The sequence below is a fragment of the Rhinolophus hipposideros genome (assembly GCF_964194185.1).
Source record: "Rhinolophus hipposideros genome assembly, chromosome: 26".
NCBI classification, from domain to species: Eukaryota; Metazoa; Chordata; class Mammalia; order Chiroptera; family Rhinolophidae; genus Rhinolophus; species Rhinolophus hipposideros.
Genome location: NC_138072.1, coordinates 21,667,097 through 21,680,224, shown reverse-complemented (window position 1 = coordinate 21,680,224; position 13,128 = coordinate 21,667,097). Strand labels below are relative to the sequence as shown.

At 40.8% G+C, this 13,128-nt stretch overlaps 1 protein-coding gene across 6 annotated transcripts in view; it reads left to right on the top strand.

The window, feature by feature from the left end:
• Positions 1-13,128, top strand: part of MTR (5-methyltetrahydrofolate-homocysteine methyltransferase) — an 84,795-nt gene that overhangs the window by 18,227 nt on the left and 53,440 nt on the right. For all 6 annotated transcript variants that reach the window (XR_013992617.1, XM_081038870.1, XM_081038872.1 and 3 more), the window contains 6 exons: positions 615-715; positions 1,810-1,871; positions 2,904-2,971; positions 4,896-4,975; positions 7,575-7,687; positions 10,855-10,995. Coding sequence is in view for 5 of the 6 variants with exons in the window: in XM_081038870.1 (XP_080894996.1) it covers positions 615-715; positions 1,810-1,871; positions 2,904-2,971; positions 4,896-4,975; positions 7,575-7,687; positions 10,855-10,995 (565 nt within the window). In the remaining variant the exon portion in view is untranslated. The remainder of the gene's footprint in view (positions 1-614; positions 716-1,809; positions 1,872-2,903; positions 2,972-4,895; positions 4,976-7,574; positions 7,688-10,854; positions 10,996-13,128) is intronic.

Below are 13,128 nucleotides of genomic sequence, written 5' to 3'. Positions count from 1 at the left end.
CCTAATTCCCTCCTCCCCCCGAGCCCCTGAGACTGGCTTTAGAGGGTTTCAGGCCCTCCACCCTTACTTCCATTAGAGCAGCTCTGCTTTGAACGGCTTTATTTGAGTCCCCAGTAAGTTTCATCTACAGAATAGAGAGCTGCTTGGTATTACAGATAAAGAAGCCAGCTTAATTTCTAAGACACAAATTCTAAGTCCTAGGTCACCTTGCAAGTGAGTTACGGATCAAGTACTAAGCCTTGGTTGTTCCTTCTCCCTCCAACATTTTTCTTTTTCTTCCTCGTAAGTATTGCTTTCAAATCACGCTTGTTAGCAGTGGTGGTTTTCAGGCGTTTCTGTTTCACATGAACCAAACTGTGAAATTATTTAAGGTGTCCCATCCATAGGCAGAGCCCTTTAGCCGTAAGATCATGTGACATGCACAGGGACGTAGTATTCAGTGCTGTGGGGGCCGGGAGTGGATGGCTTTGACTGTAACTGCATGAGGGGCTTTGAATCAGGAGATTTAGTACCTGCCTGGTTTTAGAGATACTCCTTTCTTTATTATAACTTTTCATATGTGTAAATATTTTGAATAAAAGAGGATGCTTCTAATGTCTCTTTTATTTTTCCAGCATTGGATTAAATTGTGCTCTGGGTGCAGCTGAAATGAGACCTTTTATTGAAATGATTGGAAAATGTACAACAGCCTATGTCCTCTGTTATCCCAATGCAGGTGTGTGTTTCAAGGGAGCCACACATGAGAAAATCTAAATATATGAGACATGGGTGGATACGGTAACAGATCTTGATTAAAGAGTTTGTTTTGCAGGTCTTGGTATACAGTTAACACTCAGTAGGAATTTTCTAAATAGAGAGAATTTGGGTTGAGACGACTATTTCCCTCTAGACTTGAAGGAACATTTTGGCTCAGCCTGAAAGCGTCAGAATTGCATGAAACTCGGAGGAAAGAAGCCTCGTCAAATAACTGTCCAGAGCCTTGCTTTTGGTGACAGTGCTCGCCATGGGGACATGGCTGAAGGGATGAGTGTAGAGAGCGTGATGAGAGGGCTCCCTCTTCTCCACACCACTGTGTCCACAGAAGAGGAGATGTAGAACCTTGTGTCTTGTTACCTTTTTCCTTTCTAAAAGTTAGGATTTCTAGTTTACTATATATAGAAGTGACCAAGAGATTTGTAGACACTTCTCAAACTACCTAATTAAATATTGGTATCCATTCTGGGTTAACCAGATTTCCTGTTGAACGCTTTTGAGCACTGCTTAGCTTCTTAGCACTAAAAATCATTTTCCAGCATTCTTTTTCCTCATATATACATTTTAATGCACAATAAATTTTATTTCCCACCAGGAGCATGATAACTAGAAAGGGATAAGAAATAAAACAGGAAATTGGATAATTAGATGCTAAAGTCTTACTTGGGAAAATATTTTTGAAAGGAGAGTGGTTGTGTTTTGTGTTTTTAATTGCATGTCAAGTGCTCATTAGTTTGAAGGGTGCAGCGCTCCCCTTACCCCACACCACCCCAAGCAACTAGGTAATGAATGAATTTCCCTTATGGGAAGGGAAGGGGTTGGGGATTTGGTCCCTTATAGTTTTCTTTCAAATGGAAAAGAAGTGGTGGATGTTTATATTCCTCTATGATTTTTTTTAATGTGATGTCTCTGTATTTACTACGTTTTTGCAAGTATTTAATTATAGCATTTAATTATAAATATAAAATTCTCTAATTTTTTAACCTAAAGCCTTTACAAATACCATGTCTGTTTGTTAAAGTACATTCCAATAATGGTTGAAATATACTTTCTTAGGTCTTCCCAATACCTTTGGTGACTACGATGAAACTCCACACATGATGGCCAGGCATTTAAAGGTCAAGAATCCTCTTTCACTTGGTTCTTAACAGATAGAAAAATTGAATTTTAGATGTAGAATATTTAGAAACAAAATTTTTTCCTAAATAAATTCCGGTGTATATATACCAAATAAAAGCTTAGCTACCTTGATTTAAGATGGTGGAGGCAGAGGGAGGGGATAGGCTGTCAGCATCCTCCTCCCCAGTTGGTATTGGTGGCTGTTGGAAAATTCCCAGTGAGGTCCAACCCAAACTAATTGAAACTTGGCTCTCCTACAGCCCTTCCAAGTGGTGTCCCCCTGCCCCAAACTCCTTGTTTCTCATTGTCACCACCCCCTTTCTCCTTTGGTATGCACCTCACATCTTGGAACCCCAGGTCACGAGCCCATACAGTCCACTACCCCTCCTTATTACTAACCCCTGGGTCTCTTTTCCTCATTCCTTGAATTTGTATTTTCTGGCTTGCTGACATCCTCTCCTAAACTATTTCTGACTTAATTCTTATGGTTATAATTCCTTACACAGATACTTTTTTCAGTGTTCAGACTTCTCAGTTCTTTGACTTCTCAGCTATCTTGTCCTTCAAACTAGCCTATGGTTAAACTCTGGACCCACGCTGTCCAGTATGTAGCCACTACCACTTGGGTTATTGGAGCAATTGAAATGTGACTGTTGTGACTTAGGAATTGAATGTTTAATTCTTTAGAATTTTAAATTACACTTTAAAACTTTAGGTATTCTTTAAAATGCATTATCCAGCTCATATTCTAGAGCTCAGCATATAGGCAAAAATCTTTATTACGCTCAGTTAAGCAAAGAAATATTTCATCGCATTTTAAGTGGTATAAAGGATTTCATAGTATCTGAACTGTTCTCTGCTTTTAACCATATACCTAGGGCATTAAAAGCTTTGTATCTAGAGTTAAGTGTGTTTAGCTCTCTTTCTAATGTAGAATTAGTTATTCAGAAAATGTAGGTCTCTCTTCTGAATCGATAGTGGTGAGTTTAGAATTCAGATGATCTCCGTGAAACTTCTTTTCCTACATGCAGGACTTCGCTGTGAATGGCTTGGTCAATATCGTTGGCGGATGCTGTGGTACGACGCCAGATCATATCAGGTAAGAGCCATTCTAAGTATTTTACTTAGGGTATGGGATGAATTGTGCCCCCCTCCCCCACAAATTCATATGTTGAAGTCCTAACCCCACGTTTCTCCAAATGTGGCTGCAGAGATAAGGAGATAAGGTCTTGAAAGTGGAGATAAGGTCTTGAAAGAGGTAATTAAGGTCAGATGAAGTCACATGAGTGGACCTTAATCCAATCTGAACTAGTGCCCTTATATGACTAGTATCCTTCTAAGAAGAGTAGATTAGGACACAGACACATACTGAGGGAGGGACCATGTAGAAGACGCAGGGAGACGACAAGCCAAAGGAGGCCTCGGAGGAAAGCAGTCCTGTTGACACCTCGATGGCAGACTCGTAGCCTCCTTTGAGAAATACGTTTCTGCTATTTAAATGACTATATTCAGTCTGTGGTATTTATTATGGCAGCGCTACCAAGCTGAGATACCTTTGTGTTATGAAAAATTCCTGAAATAAGATGAATCCCCATGTGCCTATCACAGTTTTCATAATTTTCAACATTTGCTATTCCTATTTTACCTAGTCCCCAACTTTTTCCTTCTTAGACTTCTGTAAAGCAAATCCCAGACATGATAACATTCTGCCCTAACACGTGCTCCAGGAGAGACAACTCATTTCTTGTGGGCAGATTCCTGCCTCCCTTAGATTCTTTTCTGAAGGAAAAGACACTAAGACCACAAGCACCTGAGGCCAGGACAAGTGTCTCCACCTTGCTGGTTGCCCAGTGAGGGCGTGAGGAAGGGAGCCTGGTGAAGTGGTGTGCGGTCCTTGCACTTGTGTGGCTCCTGAGAGGATGGCAATTCAGTGAAACAGAACAATTTAGGATGGTTTGTGTTTGTTTTTTTCCCTACAGTGACTGATGGTCATATTTTGAGCCATTCATCTCACTGTTCCGAGTCTGTTTTCATGTGTATAATATGTTTTCTGTATTGAAAACATATTTCAGTGCTTTTGTTGATTTCTGTGATAGACTCTATTAAGAGTCTTTCTAATTTTTTGAACATCTTTAAAATAATCTCTGAAAGCTCTCAATAATTGAAGGTAGGTTGTCTTTGGATCTTTGTTTTTAAGGTTATCTCTTTAAAAAGAGTTGTTTTAAAAAATATGTGTATATTTATATACATGTAGATATATGTGTCTGTTTGTGTATCAGTCTAGTGCAAGTGTATGTGCATGCGTATAATGTAGTATACACACACCTGTTTGCTGCTTTTACTCTGACATCTGCATACTGATTTGGGGGGCAGTAGAGTGAGCTGTTCATACAGGTCTTGATAAATTTAGTGGAGTAGCCAGATTTTTCCAGGTTGATCAAAGACATAATGCATTAAAACTGATTAGGTTAAAACAAGTATTAATAACTGAAACACTTTTAGGAGTTATTTTGGAGTTTTAGTGATATATTCCTGTGTGCCCTCCCTACTATGTGCATGCTATGCTTGGAAAAAACAAACCTGAAGGATTTAATTTCCTGGCGTCTCCTCTCCTGTTGGCTACTCAGCGATGAAGGCCTTTTTCTTTTGAACTACTCAGTAAGCAGCAAGGACATAGTTTACGTGGGGACTTGCTGGTGTAAAGGACCTCGGAGGGTTTGGGAAAGGGACGACGAGATGTGCAGTTTGCATTCATGCAAATCATTGCTCTCTCTAGGTTCACATCTCAGAGCAGAAACTGGTAGACTCAGGGCTCAGCAGACTGGGCAGGTATGGAAAGCAGGTTCAGGGATTCATTTCCGCATGGCTGAGAGAACTAAAAGGCATAATTGTTGCTGCACGTTTGGAACAAGGCATATAATTACGCATAATTATGTTAAATAGGCTTAATTTTATTGCTGGAAATTAGTTTAATTTTATTTTATTCTGAATTAATGGATATAGTGTTTTCTCTTTTAACTCAGGGAAATTGCTGAAGCTGTGAAAAACTGTAGGCCTCGGGTTCCACCTGCCACTGTGTTTGACGGGCATTTGCTACTATCTGGTAAGTCTGCAAGATGTGGCTTGTGTGATTTCAGAAACCGTTTGCAGATTAATTTAGTATGTTTATCCGAAGTGGTAGGGATGTTTGTGCCACGCACTTGTTTATTACGTCAAAGAAAAGTATATGTTTTTCTCAGTGAGAAGCCCTTTATTTTTCTAGGGATGATGTTAACTTCTGGGAAATGTGAGAAGAGAGGTGATTTGCTCAGGGGCCCTTGGTTAGAATTAGAAGTCACATGGTCCCGTCTCTGCTGTGCACTGTTCTGGAAACATTCTCTTGGCCACAGCCTAACAATTCTCTGTATCAGGTTTGCTACTAGTCAATGTTTTATAATGACAGCAGCCTCTTTCTAGAAAATTTTACTTGTTTCTAAAATATTATTGTCATGATCTTACATTTGTCACGTGTTCAGCACTTTACAGAGTTGTGGTGTTTATTTTTCTGTTTGTCCTCAAGTAGTTCTGTGAGGTTCGGCAACTTCCCTGAGAAAGAATGAGTTTTGATGTTCAAATAAGGAACGCTGGTAAAATGGTTCATCATGCCAACTATTAGAAAATAACTTTAAATTTGAAACTTTAAATTTTATATTTTTCCCACAATACTTTAATGACATTCTTGACAGTATCTTTAAACCAAAAAAATGTATAAACAGATTGTTAGAGAACCTGCAAATCACACACATGGGGAATTATGTACCCTAATAATTTAGAATTTAATTTTTCTTTAAATTGAGATATTTTTGTTTCTTATGTTCTCCTAAGAGAAGTGAAATGAAATACGAGTGCCAGCAATAGTAATAGAGACTTTTCTCATTCACAATATTCTGCATAGAATTAAGCAGTGAGTGAGTATGAGGCTGGGCTAACTACACACCTCATCGGGTTGCCCTGTTTTCTTCTTATGTTCCAAAGACAGGATGAGGTTAGAGGAAGAGGAGTTTATGATTTGTGACACATCCCTTACCCGCAAAAGTGGCTTTGTCAGATGGAGTTTTGGTAGGATAGTGTGTTTCATTCTTAGATCTGAAAGCTATTAATTGACTTCACCCAGGACTGACAATTAAAATTGTCAACCTTTGCCAAAATTGAAACAAGAAGGTAATCATTAGAAATGATTTTTTAAAAAAATTTATATGTAAGAATGGAAACCATTTTTTCTGATTTGAATTTCTTCATCTAAATGGCTTTAAAAGTCATCTTCAATCAGATTTTTAAAAATGGCATCAAATACACTCTTTAAATTGCTCTTTATAAATTGCATACTTGTGAAAAATGTAGTTTTTAAATCAGCTAGTTCTCAATAAATCAGAAGTGCTTTGTGGGAAATGCTTTTAGGGCTGTGATGCAGGATCTCATATAAGTGCCAATATCTGAGCTTGCCTGCCCTGCAAGCCTCAGGGTGTGACGAGGGATCAAGGATTCCCTGAGACTCGCATGGAGAGGCGAGGCTGTGAGGGTCATTACCAGTGGGAAGGGAAATCGCAAGCCCAGACTGGGAAGAGATGGTCGGTCATCCTGACCAGTGAACAGATACCCATCTGTATTCCCTGTTTTCCTCTTCCCCATTTCTGTCTCTTCTTCAATCAGTGCTTTAGCGAAGGACTTAAAGGCTATTTTCTTTTATTAACAACAGCAGCAATGATTGCTGGTGCTAATTTTATGTTTATCAATGTATCTAGTCTCATTTTTATAATAACATTGTGATGCAGATACTTTTACTGTCTGAATTTTATTAACTCAGAGGCTGTGAGAAAAATAACCTGGCTTTCTCATTAAGACGGTTGGGAATGGCTTGAACCTGAGGCTAGCTGACCCCAGAGCCTGCCTGTTACCCATTGGCAGGACTCCCTCTCCTGATACGTGAAATACAATGAGTAGAATAAAATGGTTAAAGACCTTTTCTGTAGTGATACTTTATACAGATGTTGGTTTTACATCAGTGTAACGTATCCACATTTATTATCTGATTTTGCCCCTCAGTTGGCCTGGAATGGGGCAGATGTTATTGCCCCTTGGCACATAAGGGAAGATGTGCAGAAAGCCCAGTGGCTTGCCCAGAGTCAGCTCATGAATGCGGACCTGCCACAGTGACCCGTTTCCCAGCGCTCGGCCTGGCCCCTTCCTCATTCCGTTCGGCCTTGCTGGTTATGGGTTCTTGGGCTTTGGATCAAGGAGGCATGGTAAAGCTGGTGGAATTAGCAAGCTTGTTCCATTTGGCTTCAGCTGACGTCTGCGTGGATAGCTGTGGAACAATCCTTTTGATTGTGACTTCATGGCTTTTGACCTAGACTCTTGGTTAAATAAGGATATGCTGATGATTTTTCCTTGTTTCTCAGAGCTGGTATGATTCAGCTCTTTAGAGAGAAAACCCTGCAATATTTCTCCTTTTGAGAGTTCTGGTTGTAAATGTAGCTGCAACATAATAGTTTAAATATCCCTAGGAGAGAAGGTGGTAGCCCTGTCCCCACATCGGATCTACTGTCCCTTCAGATGGGCTGTGGCACAAACTTCTTTTCTTTCTCATGGAAAAATTTGCATTCCTTCTGTCTCATGTCACCATAAGCATTTTCAGAAATTTTCAAACTGCTTCTCTTTTTAAGGTCTGGAGCCCTTCAGGATTGGACCGTACACCAACTTTGTTAACATTGGAGAACGCTGTAACGTAGCAGGATCCCGGAAATTTGCGAAACTCATCATGGCAGGAAACTATGAGGTGAGCATCTCAATACGACCCTTGAGGCATCTGCCATGTTTTTGGCTAGACAGCATGGAAATGAAACAGCTCCTTGGATAGCCTTTGATTGTGTTATCTAAGGTGCTGGGAGGTGTGAGAAGAACTATAATGCGCGTTTGCAACAGGCTGGGCTGGTGGAAGGATGAGGCTTTGAAAAATCGAAACTGCTGTTGTCAATATTTGTCAAAAAGTACTGCATTTGGAGTATGAAGTGGGATGAGATGGACGGTCCTAGCTATTTCTATTACTTGTGAAATAAGTTTAAAAATTTGAGAACGCTCTTCATTTTGGCTTCTCAACCCTTCTAGGGTTGAAGCCAAGAAAGCCAAGAAAATTTGTCTTCCATTCCTCACATCAAAGTAGTGTTTATCAATGTAATGTGGCCACATCAAAGTAATGTGGAAGTGCTTATTCTGTTAGCTGTAGCCTGAACATGCAGCACAAAAGAAAGAGGAGGCCCTGCCTTGGGAAGGTCACATGATAGGTCAGCCATAGTATTTTTAAGCTTGGTCACTCTATGAATAGGGAAAATTTAATCCAAATAGAACTTACCCTAAACATCTAGCAGATGCAAATATGAAATTAAAAATGGAGGGATTTGGTCTGGGCTTTAGTGATGATTTATTTTATCATCAAACTTCTCTGAGTTAAAGGTTTTGCAACCTTTAGGAAATAGATCTTCCAGAAACCACTATCAAAGCAAACATCGTTTCAATCACAGAGAGCCCACTTATCACCCTTTATGGACCTGTTGAGTCCTTCTCCATGGCCTCCCTCAGAGGTATCCTCTGCAGCACGTCAGTAGGGCCATGTTCCCCAGTGCCTGGCGGTTCCCGTCCATCCTCTTCCCGTCATTCCTGCTACTGCTCACTGCTACCACGTGATTTTGTCATGTGCCCCCCGGTTCAGAAGCTTTCACAGGGGATCTTGTCTGCATCGATGATAAAACCAGACTCCTTAGACCATCATTTAGTCCTCTCCACTTTGGCCCCAAACTGCCCTCCCTTCCTGATCTGTCCTCTGAACATTCCTGGCGGCTTGTTCTTGTGTGTTTCTTTCTGAAATCCTAATGGCCCTTCATAGTTGCATAGTGTTCTTCATTTGGCAGTGTTTCCACTTATGTTTTGATTCTTATGTCCTTTCTGTGGTGTCCCTTTCAGCTGTCAAATTTGATAGATTTGGTACTGAGAGCAGAGGGCATTTTAGGAAGAAGCAAACGGCTGGGAGTAACATCTATCATTTAATAAGGTCTTTCTCTGCAGTCACTGTGCTGAGTGCTTTGCGTCTGACTCATTTAATCTTCACAGACCAAGAGTTTGGTACTGTTATCACCCCATTTTACAGATGTGTGGTGGAGGCCGTTGTTTCACAGTCATGATAGACCCCAAGTCTACCACGCTCAACCCTTAATCACCCTGCTGTCTGTCTAGAGGACACGGGACATGATGGTAGAAACGGAAGGGGTCGGTGGGAGGGAGGCCTCATTCAAGTCTAGTTTCCCATGAGCAGTGATGCCTCAAGGATCAAAGAGCACTGACCTTAAAGCAGTTCCAGGCCTGCCCTTTTGTTCAGCGTGAGCATCTTTAACCAAATCACTTCATCTTTCTGAGCCAATTTGGGATGGTTGGGCCTACAAGCTATTTTTCTGTGACTCTCAGGAAGTGGAAAGGTCAGGTGTTGACATTTCTCTTTTCCAAGTCATTTGACCTCTGGTCTCACTCACCAGGTTGCTTGCAGTCTCCTCTCCAGTCCATCATCCAGGGCCCAGCTGAAGACGCTCCCTCAGGGAGCTTTCTCCATTTCAGTCCACAGAGACCTTGCCCTTGCTGGCATCCAGGCGGTCTTGGCATGTGACACCCACTGTGTGACGGCGCCAGTAGCTTTTTTAGGTATATACCTGTGTCATTTGTCCTCAACTAAATGTGAGGCCTTCAATAGCAGGGATTGTCACACTTCACTTTATTCTTTACTGTATTTAAAACACTGTTGATCTCGAAACATTTTTGATTTGCTGGGTTTTACTGTGATCCTTTTGCTCTGTGTAGCCTTGGGTCATCATGAATGGTCTTTCCTTGTGGCATATGCCAAAGAGTCTCATGCCTGTTCTGTCACAGTGATTGCTAAACATTTCTACCTGGTTTTCTTGGGGTAAGAAAGCATTATCACACTATGAAGTGTACAATCAAGACTTAAAATAAGGTCTGTTGTATCAATCAGTTAGAGAGCATTATTGAACGTGTTTATTTTTCTGAGCATTGTTCAGAAGAGAGTGGGAGACACATAAGAACTTTCTAGATTTCCAAACACTTAAAATCTGTTTCGAGGAATAAGCTAGTACTTGTGAAATCGTGAGGAAATGGCAATATAGGAAATTATGTGATAATGATTATAATTGTTACAGAGGTTTAGAAGTAGCGGACTGTTGGGGAATAAGCAGTGCTCCCCAAAGTATGTGCTCTGGAACACTGATCCTACAAGACATTCCTTACATGGTCATAGTGGGACATGCTGCATATCGTATCCTGTTTGTGGAGATTTACAGTGTATAATAGTGTCTTAAAGGATCTGAAAAACCTGCTAACTTTTATCTAACTCATATTTCATGTAACTCCTATCAACAGGCTGCAATGAATGCTTTGCATGTTTTGGCAAACACTAAAGAGTTATATACATTTTGGATGGTTTCTCTAAGGACTTTTCTTGGAGATGAGACTGAGCTGAGTCTTACACAATATAGACAGGAAGGGGATTGTATTCCCAGCAGAGGGGACAACATGATGTGTGACACAGAGGTGGAGACAGACATGGCTTGGTGCAGGGGACCAGAGGGAGAGGAATGGGAAGAACAGTTAGGTAAGAAGATGGGCCCAGGTCACAGAGGGCCTGAACACCAGGCTGAGAAGTAGATTCTTTATGGCAGGGAAACAGCCTTGGTGGATTCTGAGTAGTGAAATGATGTGGTGGGAGAGATGTTACGAAGATTAATCTGTGGTGTTGATGGGTGGAGACCAGGCCCAGAGTTGGGGAGGCTGGCCAGTGAGTCTAATATGATTGGAAAGGACTGCTGGGACAGCGAGGGATGGCTTGGTTAGCCTTCTCTGAGTCATATTGTCCTCATGCTGCTTCCTCTTGCATTCTTCCCTCAGGAAGCACTGAGTGTTGCCAAAGTGCAGGTGGAAATGGGAGCCCAGGTGTTGGATATCAACATGGATGACGGCATGCTCGATGGCCCAAGTGCGATGACCAGATTTTGCAACTTCATTGGTGCCGAGCCTGACATTGCCAAGGTTGTACAAAGTTTTTATTCATCAAGGGATTTTGCATGTCACTCATTTAACGTTGTCATTTGTCCCACTCACCTGTCATCTCCTACCCTGGTTTTCTGTTTTCTGACGTGGAAAGCCTAGTAGTTTCTGATTGTCAGTTTTCTCAATGTTAGCTTTACAATAAAAACCAGACTTCAAAGAGAAATGACTTCAGCTTGGCTGTTTCCAAGGCTTCTGGAATTGGTCACAAGAATTGTTTATTTCCTCTGATGTCTGGATGGACTAAGAAGCCACTTTTCGTGTCGCTGAAGGATATATTTAACACTTCCTACAAAATCATTAGTTCCATTCCTACAGTAGATAAGGGAGCTCAGTGAATTCTTCCTTATCAGGAAGAAGAGACCTTTTTAGGCTTATCAGAGGAAGACAAAATCACAAAACAAGATTAAATAAAGGTATTATGTCAGCTTTTACATTTATTCTTTAAAAGACGAAAGTTAATTTTTGTGTCAGTCTTTTAAAAAATTTAGTTGGTTTCTAAAATTTAACAATCTCACTTCATTTTTCTACCATTGAATTTGTGATAAGGAGTGATTTTTGAAGTTTTTTAAAAAAGAAACTTCTTAGTGCTTTAAGAGAATAGGGCTGTCAGTTTTTTATTAGGTTTCAGCAAATGCTTAAGCTCGAAGTCTTGCAGTAAGCAGTGAATTACATTAACCAGTCCTTCACTTGTGTCTTAAAACTCTTATTAAAAAGCCTCATCACTCCTCTGGGAAGTAAATATTTTGAGAATTTAAGGGGCAGAGAAGCTAAATGACTTGTTCAAAATTAGAGTCAGATGGGGAGCAGTTGTTTTTCAGCTGAGCAGTGGGAAGAGGGCTGTGTTGGGAGTCAGAAGACTCGCCTTATAATCCCAGGCAAGTCGAGTAACTATTGACCTGTTAACATAAGAACATCTAATCCTGTAGAGAATTTTTATAAGATTTTGAGCCAAACCTACGAAATGCTGGAAAGCAAGAGCTCAGATCCTTCGGAAAATGACAGTTTTGCTGTTTCTTTTATGCATTTGGAATTAAGGAAGATTAGCTGAAGGTGGGAGAAAGCAAGGCGGGGACTGGGTTACACAATAGTTAATAAGATAATGTTCTCCCTTGAGGGTGGTTATTTCCAAGGTGTGCTATATGGGTGCACAGAAACAAAGGACAGGGTTTGCTTCAGGCGAAGATAAACCTTTGACTGAACAAGTTAACATGCGTGGGGCCAGACGGCCCACCATGACCTGCCCTGTTAGGAACTTACGATCAGGTCACCCTGTGAGTCTGCTTTCCATACGCAGGTTTCCTTTCTCATCTCTGAAATGGGAATAATCATGCCTGCTTTGTAAATCATAAAGATAAAAATACCTTGTTAACTGTGAAGGATATGTAATTTAAGACATTGTTAATTACTTAATGCTCTGATGGCTACAAGAAGTTTTCTTTCTTAATCTCTCCTGGTTTTGACCTAACACTAAAATTTATTTGAGACCAAATTTTGAACAACTGGAGTAGACCATAACAGTGTTTGACTAGCACGTTTTCAACAGCAAGGTTGGGACACCAAAGTATCAGTGGGTGCTTTAAAACATTGGCTTGGTGTTGTCATTGTATTTGACCTTTTTCCTAGCACCCTTGTCATTACTAGTATGGCAGGACAGAGATACATCCGGAGACTCCTGGTTCTGTTTGGCCAAAGCGGGGTGCCTTAAGGCACTGCTGACTGCCCTGGGACCCTCTTCCTGAAACTCCCTCCCAACTTCTCCTGTGTCACAGATTGGCTTTGGTCCCTCAGGAATACGCTTTCATGGCCGCCTGTGCTCTAGCATTTCCCACACTTTCTGTCATTACTTATTTAATCATTTATCTGTATAAGTTCAGGAAAGCCAAGGGACCTGCCAGCCCTACCATTGTCCCCGAGTCTAGCATGGGGCCCAACATGATCGTCACTTAATTATTATTTTTTTCTTTAAATTCTGAACTTGCTTTTATCTGATAAAATAGTCACAAAATATGTAAAACAACATTTAGGAGAGCTACAGGACAGAATTAATCCATCAAGATGGGTTTTAACAATGTTCTTGATCTGTCTTGATTTCAGAATTTCAACATCATGTTC